The 16,853-nt window shown below is 31.5% G+C and overlaps 1 protein-coding gene across 2 annotated transcripts in view; it reads left to right on the forward strand.

Moving 5' to 3' along the window:
• The window catches only part of LOC114332397 (arylsulfatase J), a 99,088-nt gene that overhangs the window by 66,501 nt on the left and 15,734 nt on the right, over positions 1–16,853 (forward strand). For both annotated transcript variants that reach the window (XM_050653597.1, XM_050653598.1), the window contains exon 5: positions 15,989–16,295. In XM_050653597.1, coding sequence (XP_050509554.1) covers positions 15,989–16,295 — 307 coding nt within the window. The remainder of the gene's footprint in view (positions 1–15,988; positions 16,296–16,853) is intronic.

Consider the following 16,853-nt stretch of genomic DNA (forward strand, 5'->3'; position numbering starts at 1 on the left):
CATTTTCTTCGTAAAACTAACATTTTTCGAGTTATTCGCGCTTGAAAGTAACAGTTTTTCGATGAAAAAATCCATTTTTTAGAGAGTTTTTTTTTTGAGAATACCTCGAAAAATATGCATTTAATCAAAAAAAACTGTAAATATCAAAATTGTATCTTTTAGTAACACAAACCAAATTCTTTTTCTGTAACATCTTTAAAACCAAGACAAACCGAGATATGGCATGTTAAAGTTAGCTTTTTTCGTCAAATGCATAATTTGAAATATTCAAAGTAATATAACGGAAAAACTAATCATTTTTCGAGGAAAACATAAATAATATTTTTTCAAGTATGCAGTTAGGCCTTTAAAAAATAATAATAAAAAGTTTCTAGACTGAAAATTAAGGGATTTATGATAAAAAAAAGTCGGTACCTGCTTTTCTCTATGAAAAAATCAGGGAAACAAACCCCTAACTACCCTCCTAATTAAAAATTGGTCTTCACCTTTCTGCAATTCCTTTTATATTTCTGTTATCAATACACCCGAGAAGTTTAACCTATTTAAATGGCCTAATTTTAGAAAAATTGGAGTTTAAAGAAAAATTTATTTTTTAGAATTTCCCATTTTTCACCTATTACTTCAAAATATCTCCGAGAATACTGGAGATACAAAAAAAATTATGGATTACTAAATTGTAGCTTTTTTAATAACTAAAATTCCTCTGTACATAGATTTTCATGATTTTCATTATAGTGAACAGTTAGCGAGATATAGTTGTTTAAAACCTCTATTTACGAGCAAGCACCCCCTTATTCGAGCCCTTTAAACCCACCCTAATTAAAAACTAACGGATCTTACGGAATTTAGTTTACACAGTCTTATAACTCTTCAAAAATCCTACAAAGTCACTTTTGAGAAAACTTTTTATCGCCAAAATAAAAGTGAAGGAGCTATGTTTATAAAACGAATTTTTTTTTTTCGAAAAATTCGGATAGTTCGCTTTGGATAATTTATACCACAGAACCGGTTCGCATACTGGAAGATGACTAAAAAACTATTTGTATTTGTATTTTTACATATTTGTAAATTCGTATTTTTGTGTAAATAAATGTTTTTGTAATTCTTTAATTCTATTTTTTTCTGTAGAGATCTATTAAAATATCTGCTTATAAAAACTGTAATGTTATTAAGGGTGGTTTTTAAGGGTTGAAATATTATAATATTATATCCTAAAGTATAAAACAATCATTATTTAACCAATCAAAACCAAATTTTACCCATATTAAAGTTTACAATGTTTTTATATAATTTTTGACAATAAGGGGTAGTTTACACCCCTAAAAATTATCAACGCCCTTAAGCATGATATAAAATATGAAGTACAGGGTGAGATGATCCTAGTCCCAAATTTTTATGTAAATCGAAGCAAGCCGAGATTATTTTTTAAGAATAATTAAATTTTTTATGTATAGCTCCAACAAGGGTGGTTTTAAAAGTTGAAATATTATGATAGTACATCTTAAAGCATAAAACAATCATTATGTAACTAATGAGAACCAAATGTTGACAATATTAAAGTTTAAAAGTTATTTTATAATTTTTTACAATTAGGGGTAGTTTTCAGCCTTAAAAAACCAAAAGCGTACAACGGCTCAATATAGAAAAACAACCAGAGGGTGTAATGAGCCTAATCCCAAATTTTTGTGGTGGAAAAATTAAAGAAGAGTGGAAAATAAATGGAGAAGTGGTGGAAGTTGTTAATAATTATGGCTATTTGGGAGTGAAACTAACACCGCGTCTATCTTTTAGTTCCCATTTTATCGAAAAACGACGAGCGGCTAAAGCAGCTATAAACATGGCTTGGCGACAGGTCTTAGCTAAGGCGAATCTTCCACTATCATCTAAGGTGTGTATTTATGAAGGGGTAGTCCGATCTATTCTGACTTATGGTGCTCAAGTTTGGGGATTGGCGGAATTTAAGGAAGTTGAGGAGGTAAGAAGGTTTTTCATAAAAAAAATGTTGAATATTCCGAGTTACTGTCCAAACTATATGTTGGATTTAGAAACCAACATTGAGCATGTGTATCTATTTACGATGAAGTTGCATAAAAAATATGTCAAGAGAGTGTTAGAGTATGAGGAAGGAAGTTTGCCTAAATTTCTGCTTCAGGAAATGATAAGAGCTAACTGTGGTTGGAGAAGAGATTGGGAAACTTGGGAGAGAGATGAGGAGTGGAATTTAACACAGAGTGGGAAAATAGGAATTTTTTGGGAGGATAAGTTGGAACAGGTGATAGGAGCCATTCGTGTTGGGATAAGGGAAATAGCATTGAAGAGAGCAACTAGATCAAATTTATGCAATCATTATAGAGAGTTAATGGGTCTCGGCGTTGACATGGGTTATATGAGGGATGAAGTGAGTTTTAATGATATAAGGTGGATATTCAAGATTAGATGTGGAGTATTGTATCTCAATGATAGACCTGGTAGGGCTGATGATAGGAAAAAGTGTGCTTTGTGTAATGAGAGGGAGGTGGAAGATATTTTGCGTTTCATGGGACGATGTCCGATACTACTTGAATACAGAATGAAGTGGTTCAGAAAAAGTAGATTAGATAGGGAAGAATTGTTGGAACTGATGAGAGGATTGGGCTGGAGGGAACTGGTTGGATATACAAGGGATGTATGGAAGTATAGATACAATCTAGTGTTTGAATATAACTATTAGACTCATGACATTCTATTCTTCTTCTTAATGTATTGTGCCTCTTCACCAGTTATTAACCGATTTTGAGCTTGTATTCACGACATTCTAATAGGTAAAATTTAATATATACTTCTCAATTAATGAGTGACCTTATATGCTTTATTAAATTTTAATTAATATTTAATTTAATTGTGTTTATATTTTTATTTTAGTACATAATACTTTATAAAATTTCATTATGTATTCTGGTGCCTGGGTAAGCTTATCCCAGGAAGGGAATTTCACTGTAAACTATGATAGTTATCATTATTTTCACACTCATTAGTTATATTTGTTATTAATAATTGTTAATTTTTGTGTTAGTTATAGAAAAAAAACGTTGATTTATATTTTGGCCAACGCCCCAGACGACCAACGGTCATGGGGGAAAATGTTTTATTATTTTATTAGGTGAGCTATTATGTTACTTTAAGCATTACTGTAGTTAAAAGCAATAAACCTTTCTGAATCTGAATCTGAATCTGAAAACAATCATTATGTAACTAATAAGAACCAAATGTTGACAATATTAAAGTTTAAAAAGTTATTTTATAATTTTTTACAATTAATGGTAGTTTTCAGCCTTAAAAAACCAAAAGCGTACAACGGCTCAATATAGAAAAACAACCAGAGGGTGTAATGAGCCTAATCCCAAATTTTTGTACAAATCGATGCTGGACGAAAAAATTGCGAGGTTTTGCTATTTTTTCAGCTTCATTTCCTTGACTATATATCTCGTGGCAAAATTACGAAAGAATAAAGACCAGTAAATGACCGTTATGGAGTGTAATTTTCCTCGTCATGGCGGATTTGCTTGAAATTTTGGATTTAGGTTCCTCTTACTCTCTACTTCACTATTGGACTTTAGCCTAGGGTTGCTTTTACTTGGGGGTACAAGCCATCCCTTCTCGGGGGGTGAAAAACCATACGTTCAAAATAAGTCGGGAAATGGATAAATTGACTAATTCTAAGCAACTACATACTGTTCTATAAAGCAGTGTTTTTCAATCTTTTTGATTTCGCGACCCCTTTACAGGTTGAAATATTCTGGCGACCCCCTGGTCAGGCGCGGATACAGGGGGGTCAATGGGTCTATGGACCCCTATTTTATTTAGTCTATAAGTATTTTTTATTATTTATTATTTTTTTCTGTTAACTCTAATCTTTAAGCCATCAGTACAACACTAAATTACACGACAACCGCTTACAAAGAATTCAAAGAAGCCATAAAATCTAATAAAACTCCCTTCTCTGAAAAATAATCTGCAGGCGCATTTGTTTGGGCACCGGTGGAACCATAAACAACGGAAATATTTTTCTCAATTCAAAGAATAACAAAAATTATATGTTAAAATGCAAATACATTACACTGGGTATAAACCTTATCTCATGAAAAGTCACGTTTCAAATTTGCGATACAATAAAGATATAAAAATTTGTATTTTACTAGATAATCCATGCGTACCTACCCATTGATGGTAGAAAGGTTAATCTTTATGGTAAAGAACGACCAGTGAGATTAATAGTCGTGAATTGTTTATCAATCCTTTTGATACCGTAGATATCTGGGATTATATAGTGTATTTTATCCTTAGAGTAAGTGTGAGTCGTATGGCTAAATCTGGAAAATATAATTTGAGGTAAGTCTAGCCCCCCCCCCCTATTATGAATTCCTAGATCCGCGCCTGCCCCTGGTGTTATAGAAAACCAAAGAAATAAATTAATTAAAAACTACATACGTTAGGTAATAACTTTTTTCCTATTTTGATACATTTATCTTTTAATCACGCGGGTCAACAATTAAAGAACAGCCAACATTTCGCTCTGCAGTTTGACGGATCTACAAATTAATATTTCCGAGTTTGTAGTATTTACGGGCTTTGAAGCATATGACAGTATCGTGGAAGAAATTTTATTTTGCAAAGCACTTCCTACAAACACTACTAGTCAGTGTTTGTACGATATGTTTTTATAAAACACTTGCGACTACAATATCGATTGGAATAAAGTTTATCGCTATTTATAGCGATGGCGCTAAAGCTATGACTGGCAAAAATAGCGGACTCATTGCAAAATAAAAACGACCAGGCCAAACATATCTTAGACACACTAGTTTTCTTTATCGACAGGCGCTAGCTTCTAAGGTAGTATCTTTTGATTTAAATGACGTGCTCAAGGATCTAATAAAAATTCTAAATTCTATCAAAGGTAAACCTTTGCAAACCCGGCTATTCAGAACATTAACAGTTCACAACTGAGAGCTGAAATGTTCTTACAAAATGTAAAATCTAAATTATGCTTATCGTTTTTCTGACCCTATTGGCTCCTGAAATTAGCATTTTGGCAGATCTTTTTAGCCATCTTAACAATTTGAACAAGAACCTTGAAGGAACAAAAGAAAATACAGTATAACCTGCCATATCCGGACCTGTCATATCCGGACCTCCCCATATCCGGACGGTTCTGCGCCGTCCGGATCTACCGAAATCTACCGAGAAAGGCAATCCTGCTGTTGGACAACGCACTAAAAAAAGAACTAAAAGATGGCGAAATAATGTATTATAGATTCAATAAAACGTGTCTATTGACGAAAGTTATTGAAGGCGTTGATTACTGGAATGTATGAAGGAGAAAACGTTTCAGATACTGTAAAAGAAGTAGTGGTCTTGATATCCGGATTTTTTCATATCCGGATCGGTCTGTCGCCACATTGATCCGGATATGGCAGGTTTGACTGTATTTTAACAGCTAAAGATAAAGTAAAAGCATCTCACGCAAAGCTTCGTTTGTGGTCAACCTCTCTGCCAAACAAAATTACTCTTTTCCAAGTGTTCAAAAGATTGATGAAGATAATGCAACAGACCAAAGTTTTCCAGTACTGGCTCACATTCCTTGCATCATTCGGAGCTTGCACAATTTACAAGAGCAACTTTTGACATACTTTCCAGACTTGCACTCTGAAGCTGACAATGGGTGTAGATGGATATTAAACTCTTTTTGTAGACAAATTAATAGATTTGGCTGATGTCACCAAAAAAATGAAAGAATGTCTTCTAGATTTACCTGCTGATGACATGCTTAAAATGGAATTTTATTCGCAGATTGTCGACGTACTTTGGATGAAAGGGAAACACCAATATCCAGAGCTGGCAAGGGAAGTCCTTAAATTATTAGTGCGATTCGCCACTTCATACTTGTGTGAACTGACATTTTCTTCAATGGTAGACAGTAAAACTAAAAAGAGAAATAGACTGCAATTATAAAATGATTTGATTATTAGCCTTTCAAAAATAGCACCAGAATTTGATAAATTTTCGAAAAACAAACAAGCACATCCTTCCCACCAAAATTCTGTTTTAAGAGCCTCAATTTTTTCTTTCAGTCGGCGACCCCCCGAGAAAGACTTCGCGACCCCCCGAGAGTCGTAACCCACAGATTGAAAAACACTGCTATAAAGTTTTTCCACTAAGTCAATACTTTTTTAGTTATTTGTTCATGTTCATTTTTCAACAAAGAAACACATTTATTAGACGGTTTTTTGCAAAAAAAACTCAAAATATTAGTTTATCGAAAAAAAATTCTTAAAACAAATGCAGTTTATAGTTATAGAAAATGGTGTAAATGTTACCGGCCGAACCCGATTTCAGGACAAACTAGTTTGTCCTAAACACGATAGGATAAACTAATTTAGCCTAGGTCAAACTAGTTTATCCTGATATTAATACGGAAACTGCAGGGTAAGCTAGTACGGTCTAGTATAAACATTATAGTATACCTACCTACAAAGCCTAAATAAATACACTGCGGTGCAATAAAATCGATTCACTAAAAATTTGGTCATTTTTGATGATTCAAATTTCCTAAACCTGTTGTCCGATTTAAGCGATTTTTTACCACGTTATAGCCTTATGCATTGACAATATCGCTATAATAATATTGTTGCTAAACAGTCAAACTGTGATTGTATATCGGGTGTACGAATCAAACTGTGCTTTTTTCTCAAAGTTCGCATCACCCTGTGGATTATTCTAGCATTTATAAAATACTGAAATTAAAACCCAACTATAGCCTCAGGTTTTCTTAACATTTTGTCTTTTGATTCATTCGCTTATGTTGGATAATAAAAAAGTTAGGTACTTTAACAACTGGCCATGTTCGTCATCAGTACAGGGTGTTTTTAAATAAGTGCAACAAACTTTAAGGGGTAATTTTACATGAGAAAAGAATGATAATTTGCTGTATAATCATATGTCCGCAAACGCTTCGTTTCCGAGATACGGGATGTTCAATTTTTTTTACAAACTGACGATTTATTTATTGCTTTAAAACCAGTTGAGATATGCAAATCAAATTTGGTGGGTTTTAAGTCGTAGTTATTGCACATTTTTGACATACAATTAAGAATTTAATATTCACCATTGGCGCGCAAACGGGTGTTATGGCCGATAATATTACCTGTACGCACGTCAATGGTGAAAATACAATTTTTAATTGTATGTTAAAAAATGTGCAATAACTACTTCTTAAAACCCACCAAGTTTCATTTGCATATCTTAAAATTGGTTTTAAAGCAATAAATAAATCGTCAGTTTGTAAAAAAAAAATTGAACATCCCGTATCTCGGAAACGAAGCGTTTGCGGACATATAATTATAAAGCAAATTGTCATTATTTTTTCATGTAAAATTACCCCTTAAAGTTTGTTGCACTTATTTAAAAACACCCTTTACTGATGACGAACATAGCTAGTTGTTAAAGTACCTAATTTTTTTATTATCCAACATAAGCGAATGAATCTAAAAACAGAATGTTAAGTAAACCTGAGGCTATAGTTGGGTTTTTATTTCAGTATTTTATAAATGCTAGAATATTCCACAGGATGATGCAAACTTTGAGAAAAAACACAGTTTGATTCGTACACCCGGTATACAATGACAGTTTGACTGTCTAGCAACAATATTACTACAGCGATATTGTCAATGAATAAGGCTATAACGTGGTAAAAAATCACTTAAATCGGACAACAGGTTTAGGAAATTCGAAACATCAAAAATGACCAAATTTTTAGTGGATCGATTTTTTTGCACCGCAGTGTAGATAAACTAAATAAAATACTCTGTAATTGGATGTAATATAGGTAATTATTTTTCTTAAAACGATAATGATTCGTCGTAAAGCTAATGGAAAATTTATAATACAAACCATCATATTATAAAATATAATTAATAAAAATAAATATTTATTTTTCTTTCGAGTGCTTTGGTGACACTTATAATTGCATAGTTTCGTTGCCTTGTTGCACTTGCATCTGTTTGTGGAGCAGTTTTTGTTGCAGTTGCACTTGCCAAGACCTTGCTTGTACTGATCCAACTGAATTTCGTAGCTTATTAACACATTCTTGGACAAGACTGCAGACACTATCAAAGAGACATGACTGTCTGAATATGAAGTAGTATGCGTGAATGTGTTAAGTAAGAAAAAATAAAACCGAGAATATAGATTCTGAAGGACACCAACTTTGGTGCCAACTTCGTAAAATCCTTTGTCATTTCTCAAAAGAATAACTCCAATGATGTTTCTGAGATCACATCTACCTGTTAGCATCACTGCCTTCTCTTAGGTTAACATTGCAATTATTGTCTATTAACTTCCTTAAGTTATCTTCATCTTGAATTTCATTTATGATTTCTTGCTGCAAAGATGAAGTCGAAAGTCCTAAACTAAAGCTCTGAAATATCGTTATTGGTTGCAGCTACAAGAAATTCAGTTGAATCAGAACAAGGTTTTTTAAAATACACCTGCAACAAAAACTGTTTCATAAACAGATGCAACTGCAACAAGACAATGACATTCCGCAATTCTACGTGTCACCAAAGCACTCCATGAAAAAACAAATAATAATTTTTATAATTAAAATATATTTATTGTTTAATCAAAAAACACTGATTATGTTTTATATGATTGTTTGTATTTCCAATTCTCCATTGGTTCACCGAATCATTATTGTTTTAATAAAAAATTATTTAGTCCAGAGAAATAAGATTTTTTCGTGACACATCCCCCTCCAGGCCGAAACCAAATTTTTTGAGTAGTATGGACATCTATATTAATAACCTATATGTTTCCTGCAGCCAATTTTGATGATATACATAGTTATAAACAAATGAAGATCAAAAACGCTAAATTTTCGCTTTTTTCGTCTATTACTAAAAAGTAAAGCATTTTAAACAAATTTGAGAGTTAGAAACTGATAAACCATATAAAAAATTTTAATATGGCGTTCGCTGCATATATCTATCCTTATTTGTTGCTTAGAAAATTGCAAAATAAGTCATAAATATTGAGATTTTATAAATGTTCATAACTTATGTAAAAATTAAGTTAGAACTTTCTTATTATACGGAATGTTGAGACATCTGGTGCTTAAATTATATTCTAAATTTCAAAGCAATTGGTCAAATCGTTTAAAAGTTATTTAATTTGTTTATCCCAAATTAATTTTTTTGCAACACTATAAGTGAGAAAATAATGAGGTTATAGTAATACTTTGGACAGTTAATGAAAGAAGAAGATTTGTGCTATTAACTTTATTTTAAAAAAATGACAAAAAATAATTTTAAATAGTGTCAAATTATTTTGCAAAAGCACGTCGATTTTTTGCTTATAAACAATTTGAATAACTGTTTAACCGTTACCCATAGAAAAATTAGTTTTCCATATTTAGAAAGACTGAATTTTTATACATATTTAGAAAGAAAAACAATTGTCCTAGAACAATTAGGAACAAAGTTAACCCCCTTCTATTTTTAATTCGCAGCAGCTTTGTTTATAAAAATTAAGAAATAAAATTAGCCGCATTTGAAAGAAAATACTTCAAAGTTTTAACGTACCAAGTATACAAACGATTTCCTTTCAAGGAAATCCTCCACAAAACTTAAAAATATGGCCCTTAAAATCGACCGGCGTTGAAACCTGGGATAGCGATGAGAGGGGGAGGAGATCTCTGTTCCTCGATTATTTATTTCGTTGTTTTTTTTTTTAATTTATATGTACTTTTTACGTACATTACGAATATGCGTTATTTAAATAAACTAATTGTTATATACACCATCAAATTTGTTTAAACACTTTTTTTTTCAATTTTTAAATAATATTTTATGTAACTTTTATTGTAAAACGTAAATATTAGTTATACAGGGCGTAACAAAAATACAGGTCATAAATTAAATCACATATTCTGGGACCAAAAATAGATCGATTGGACCTAATTTACCTTAATACAAATGTGCACATAAAAAAGTTATAGCCCTTTGAAGTTACAAAATGAAAATCTATTTTTTCCAATACATCGAAAAATATTAGATATTTTTTATTGAAAATGGACATGTATCATTCTTATGACAGGAACATCTTAAAGAAAAATTATAGTGAAATTTGTGCATCCCATAAAAATTTTATGAGGGTTTTGTTCCCTTAAACCCCCCAAACTTTTGTGTACGTTCCAATTAAATTATTATTGTGCTACCATTACTTAAACTCACTGTTTTTAAAACTTTCTTGCCTCTTAGTATTTTTTCGATAAGGCAGTTTTTATCAAGTTTCGGCTTCTTTTTTAATATGTTTACATAAACATTGTATGGGGGTTTTGTTCCTTTACATCCCCCAAATGTTTGTGTACGTTCCAATTAAACTATTACTGCGGTACCATTAATTAAACACAATGTTTCTAAAACTTTTTTGTCTCTTAGTATTTTTTTGATAAGACACCTATTATCAAGATTTGGCTTCTTTTTAATATGGTTCAAAATATACCTAAAAATGTAAATTATAAATAAATTTTCATACGATTACCAAGTCTCCATAATCGTACTTAACCATATACAAATATGTGGTGGATTTGACTAATATTCAAAATATCTCAATAAAAACTGACTTTTAGAAAAAGTACTGAGAGGCAAAAAACTTTTAAAAACATTGTGTTTAACTAATGGTACCACAATAATAATTTAATTGGAACGTACACAAAAGTTTGGGGGGGTTTAAAGGAACAAAACCCCCATAAAATTTTTATGAGGTGTCAAAATTTTACTATCATTTTTTTGTAAGTTGCTCCTGCCATAAAAATACCACATGTCTATTTTCAATAAAAAATCTCTAGAAATTTTCGATATATTGGACAAAATCGATTTTCATTTTGTAACTTCAAAGGTCTGTAACTTTTTTTATGTGCATATTTATACTAAGGTAAGTTAAGTTCAATCGACCTATTTTTGGTCCCAGAATATGCGATTAAATTTATGACCTGTATTTTTGTTACACCCTGTAATTATTATACCGAGAGAGTCTGTAATTTGGAATAAATTCAATATCTCAAATACTAATTGTTTTTTTGAAAAATGCTCAGACCCGTCGATTAGTATTTCAAATTGTCCTTTTTGGCATACAATAATAATGTATACAGGGTGTCCCAATTTAGAGATATGACGTCATCGTTGATTTTCTTAAATGGCAACACTGTCATTTTGATAGCTATTTTGATAGGGTGTGTAAAGTTATACATAACTGCAAAATATCATATTTTTATTCTCTACCATTTACAAAATAATAAAAAATAACAAAGTTATGTCTGTAATTTGGAATAAATTCAATAATTCAAATACTAATTGTTTTTTTGAAAAATGTTCAGACCCGTCGATTAGTATTTCAAATTGTCATTTTTGAAATACAATAATAATGTATACAGGGAGTCTCTGGCAACACTGTCATTTTGATAGCTATTTTAATAGAGTGTGTAAAGTTATACATAACTGCACAATTTCAAATTTTTATTCCCTACCAATTACAAGATAATAAAAAATAACAAAGTTATGAAAAACAAGTAATCGAATAATAATTGAATTTAATTATTTCAATTAAGCAAATACTCATAATGTGGCCCATTGACTATTTGACAATAATTAAGGGCAACATTATGAGCATTTGCTTAATTGAAATAATTATTTCAATTATTATTTGATTACTTGTTTTTCATAACTTTATTTTTTATTATCTTGTAAATGGTAGGAAATAAAAATTTGAAATTTTGCAGATATGTATAACTTTACACACCCTATCAAAATAGCTATCAAAATAAGAGTGTTGCCATTTAAGAAAATCAACGATGTCGTCATATCCCTAAATTGGGACACCCTGTATACATTATTATTGTATGTTAAAAAGGACAATTTGAAATACTAAACGACGGGTCTGAGCATTTTTCAAAAAAACAATTAGTATTTGAGATATTGAATTTATTCCAAATTACAGACTCTCTCTGTATATTAATCCTATTCAATTATTCCTAAATCTAAAATTGGCTTATATGTAATATTGAATTGAAAATAAAAAATCTCAAATAAACTAGGTTTTATTTCTTGATAAACATGCTACTAGAAACTAGATAAACGAAAAATTAAATGTAACAAAATTAGAGAGAGGATAAAAAGAACAAAATTATTTTCAATCTATAATATTGTAATAATTGTATCTTACAACATTGAAAGTTATAATTTTAAGATTCCAAAAAAACAAAAATTAAGATATTTCATACATTTTGGTATGATAACAAGACATGGACGTATAAATAAAGAATCTTTATTTATACTTTATTTATAAAAAAAATCTTTATTTAAACGTCCATGTAACAAGACTATTAAAATAAAATTAAAGGAGATTTATCTAGAAATACTTGTATTTTTATGAAAAAAGTAACAATTATCAGTTACCTATTTATTATAAGTTATTGTAGAATCAAGTGCATATGATCCACTCCTATGATTGCCAACAAAGTTATCCTAAAAATATCGTAAAAGAATTTCCAAAAATTGTTTACACAATTTACATAGTTAATTAAATAACCACTTTATTAACAAAAAACATATCCGTAACGTACGCAAACAGTACATACAGATTAAAAAAAGAAACTTAAAAATAGATAATAGAGAAAGATTGAGGTTTTGGTTATCGACGTCCATAAACTATTTATATCTCTGTATTAACAAGTACTCGGTGCAACCAGTTTTGCAAGAGCAGATAGTTTATTTTAATAAAATATCTGGTATAAAGAAGATCTGTTGATCGGATCGGTACTAACGGTTCTTAGCTTAATTTCCAACCCCAATCAATTACGTTTATCTCTTGTTTGGTGGTTCTGTAACTGGTGGTTCAGTTTTTCATTCATCTAATAGCATGTTTACCAAAAAAATAAAACTTAGTTTATTTGAGATTTTCTGATTTCCATAGACCAATACTATTTTAAGAAACAATTGAATGGGATAATTTGTTTTTCATACTTTAAATTATTACTAAGTTTAATAAAAAACTATGTATTATTATATTATTTATAAATATTTATATTTTGTAATTAAAATTACTTTAAATATTATTAAAAAAATTGAAAAAAAAAATTGTTTAAACAAATTTGATGGTGTATATAACAATTAATTTATTTAAATAATGCATACTCGTATTGTATGCAAAAAGTATATACAAATTAAAAAAAGAAACGTCGAAATCCACAGACGAGAACAAGAGATACAGCTAACAGTTCCTTCCCCCTTCTCATAGATCTCCTAAGTTTCAAGGCCGGCCGATTTTAAGGGTCACATATTGAAGCTTTGTGGACGATTTGTTTGAAAGTATATATGTTTTATATTTGGTACATTAAAACACTGAAGTATGTTCTTTCAAATGTGACTAATTTGATTTCGTAATTATTATAAAGAAAGCTGCTGTGAATTAAAAAAAGGGGGGGCAACTTCGTCCCTAATTGTCCTAGGACAATTTTTTCTTTTTTAAATTTGTATAAAAATTCAGTCTTTCTAAATATGAAAAAATAATTTTTCTACGGGTAATGGTTAAAAAGTTATTCTAATTGTTTATAAGCAAAAAATTGACATGTTCTTGCAAAATAATTATGCGATACTTAGAATTATTTTTTGTAATTTTTTTTTAGTTAAGTTATTAGTATAAATCTTCTTCTTTCATAAACTATCCAAAGTGTTACTGTAACTTCATCATTTTCTGACTTATAGTGTTGCAAAAAAAAAGGAATTTGGGATAAACAAATTAAATAACTTTTAAACTATTTGACTAATTGTTATGAAATTTAGTGTATGATTTAAGCACCAGAAGTCCCAGCATTCCGTGTATTAAGAAGGTTCTAAGTTAATTTTTACAGAAGTTATGAATATTTATAAAAACTCAAAATTTATGAATTATTTTGCAATTTTCTAAGCAACCAATAAGGATAGACATATTCAGCGAACGCGATGTTAAAGTTTATTATATGATTTATGAGTTTCTTACTTCCAAATTTGTTTAAAATGCTTAGTCTTTTGGCAATAGACGAAAAACGCGAAAATTTAGCGTTTTTTGATCTTCATTTGTTTATAACTATGTATATCATCAAAATCGGCTGCAGGAAACATATAGGTTATTATTATAGATGTCCACACTACTCAAAAAATTTGGTTTCGGCCTGGAGGGGGTTGTGTCACCAACATGAATTTTTTTCCTTATTTCTCCCCCCGCTTTTAGGACCATCCTGGTTACACCTCTGGTTTATCGTACAGTGTCCGTATAAGGATAAACTAGTTTGTCCTAGGCTAAACTAGTTTATCCTATCGCATTTAGGACAAACTAGTTTGGGCCTAGTTTGTCCTGAAATCGGGTTTGGCCGGTAACCCAGAAAGATTGACCCAGAAGAAGCAGAGTTATAGCTCATGAAAATTTGGTTCTTATTCGTGAAATTCCAAATCGAATAATTCAACGAAATAAACAAAAAATGAAGAACTTTTTGGAGAAAACTCATCAAAACTTTTATAAGGTGTTTAATTGTATTTTTGTTTTTTGTAAAAGGTTATAAAACTAAGCAAATAACGTTCAAAATAAAGCCGGTACCTTTTTTTTTGTAAAAAAAAAAACTTGAAAATCACAGCATTACAAATGAAATTATTCGCTACCTCTATAAAGTTTACTTTACTTGTGTATTATTTGTATGATCTAAATTGCTTATTTTTGAAAAAAAAAATTGGTTTTAAAGTGAATTTAAATTTATTAAGGATATTTATATAGAGAGTAAAATTAAAATAATAAAATAAAATAATACTCCGTCTTTACTCCGCCCTCAAAGAAAGACTCCTTGGCTGACGTCTGTAAAAGGAAACTAAATTGTATTTACTATTACCAAACACGTAATAACATAATTATACACAGACTCGCAGACCATTACACCTCAACACAGTGTAATCGCACGTATTCTTACAATGAAACATCGACACAGCTACTGATAAAATAACTCCGGATCGGAGATAACAGCAACCGCTCACGGCGGTTACGTGCCGGCGAGGTATCTCTTTGATACAGAGTACCTTCGCCCCGGCATATTTGCGGCTCGATCCGTCGCATAACTGCCGCTGGGTGACCGCCTGTTGGTGACCAGGTTGTTTCTTTATAGTTCAGTACACTAAGTGGAACTGCCTTCATGTCCCTCGATTTCTTTTTAAATAACCTTTCGGAAGGCCATCAATCCTTGCATCCACAGGAGAGGTGGAACTTAGTGGGAGTGCCTGGCTATCAATGCTCGTTCGGTCCTCTGCTGACGAGCTATGGAACGATGGGCGGAATGCATATCGTTACAGGTTGACTCAATGAGAATAAGTATTTTGTTAATTTAAGGAAATAGATGACATTGTTATTTATATATCACCAGTCTGGCATATAGCATATTTTTATATGCTTTCAGCTGAGTTTTGAGCTTGAGACTAATGCAGCCACTCTCAAGTTCGAGTAGAAAGGGGATAAAGGAGTAACATCTTTATAAAAAACAGGGTTCAAATGGCAAGACTGATAGCACCCTGTAAGGATCCCGTGTTTAGGGTATAGACGAGGACCACAACGATGATGATAACGGATGAGAAAAATTTTCGAAACGGCGAGTTCAGCGAAAGTGGCAGCGCACCTGTTGGGCGTCTTTAAGAACCATAATATACAGTGTCTGATCCAGAGTGGGCGGCTGCATAAAGCTTGTGTTCTCGTGTTAGAGGCCACTGAAGTCAAAACAATGAAGGCAATGAGAAATCACACTGTTAACTACTATTTTCCATGATATTGAATATGATGCCAATGCCGAATTAGATCGATTTACTGTTACCTTAAAATTCAAAAATATATGCTTGTTTAATAGTTACGTCAGTAATAACTTTCAATATATCTATTTTAGCTGTTTTAACAAAACTTGACGACTCAGTTGGATCGGTCACAAAGGCTCTTTATAATGCAGGAAAATTAGAAAATACCATTATAATATTTTCTAGTGACAATGGTGGCCCCGCTGCTGGATTTAATTTAAATGCAGCTTCAAATTATCCATTACGAGGTGTAAAAAATACTTTATGGGAAGGAGGGATACGGGCAGCGGGCTTATTGTGGAGTCCATTAATTAAAAAACCCCAAAGAGTAGCTTCTCAACGATTTCATATAACGGATTGGTTACCAACACTTGTTGATGCTGCTGGAGGAGATTCTAGGTAAGTATATAATATAGTAAATTATCGCTTCAACTCAGACCTTCGAGTTTGGGCTCTCAATCTGCCTGGGTTATTAGAATATCCCGGTAGTAGGGATACTTTCACTTGGCACGAAGGCCATTCCAATAAGCGGGTTCGACTTAAATAATTTTCATATAGCCTTTCATGGAATAGAGGCTTGGACGCTAAAAAGGAAGATAGGTTATTAACTTGGCTTCTAACATTTCTATATACTGGGTTACATGACTATTTCAAATCAATAGAATAATATTTTCTTAATCGCTAAAGTTTATACTCGTGTTGAGCTGCCCCCCCCCACACTTGCAAAAATTCAAAAACAAATAGCGCTGATTTATGAGCTATTTATGAGCTCTCATATCCCGCATATTAAAAATTTTGAGCTCGTTACCCTGGGCAGGAATTTAATAGCAGCTCGTTACCCTGGGGGGCTGCTGGGGCAGCCCCCCCACTACTTAAAAATAGGGATATTGAATCGATCTTTGTGGCAGAATTACATAGTTTCGATGTTACAAGTGACATAGTTTCGATTTTTGAGCT

Source organism: Diabrotica virgifera, chromosome 6, assembly GCF_917563875.1.
Source record: "Diabrotica virgifera virgifera chromosome 6, PGI_DIABVI_V3a".
Classification (NCBI taxonomy): Eukaryota; Metazoa; Arthropoda; class Insecta; order Coleoptera; family Chrysomelidae; genus Diabrotica; species Diabrotica virgifera.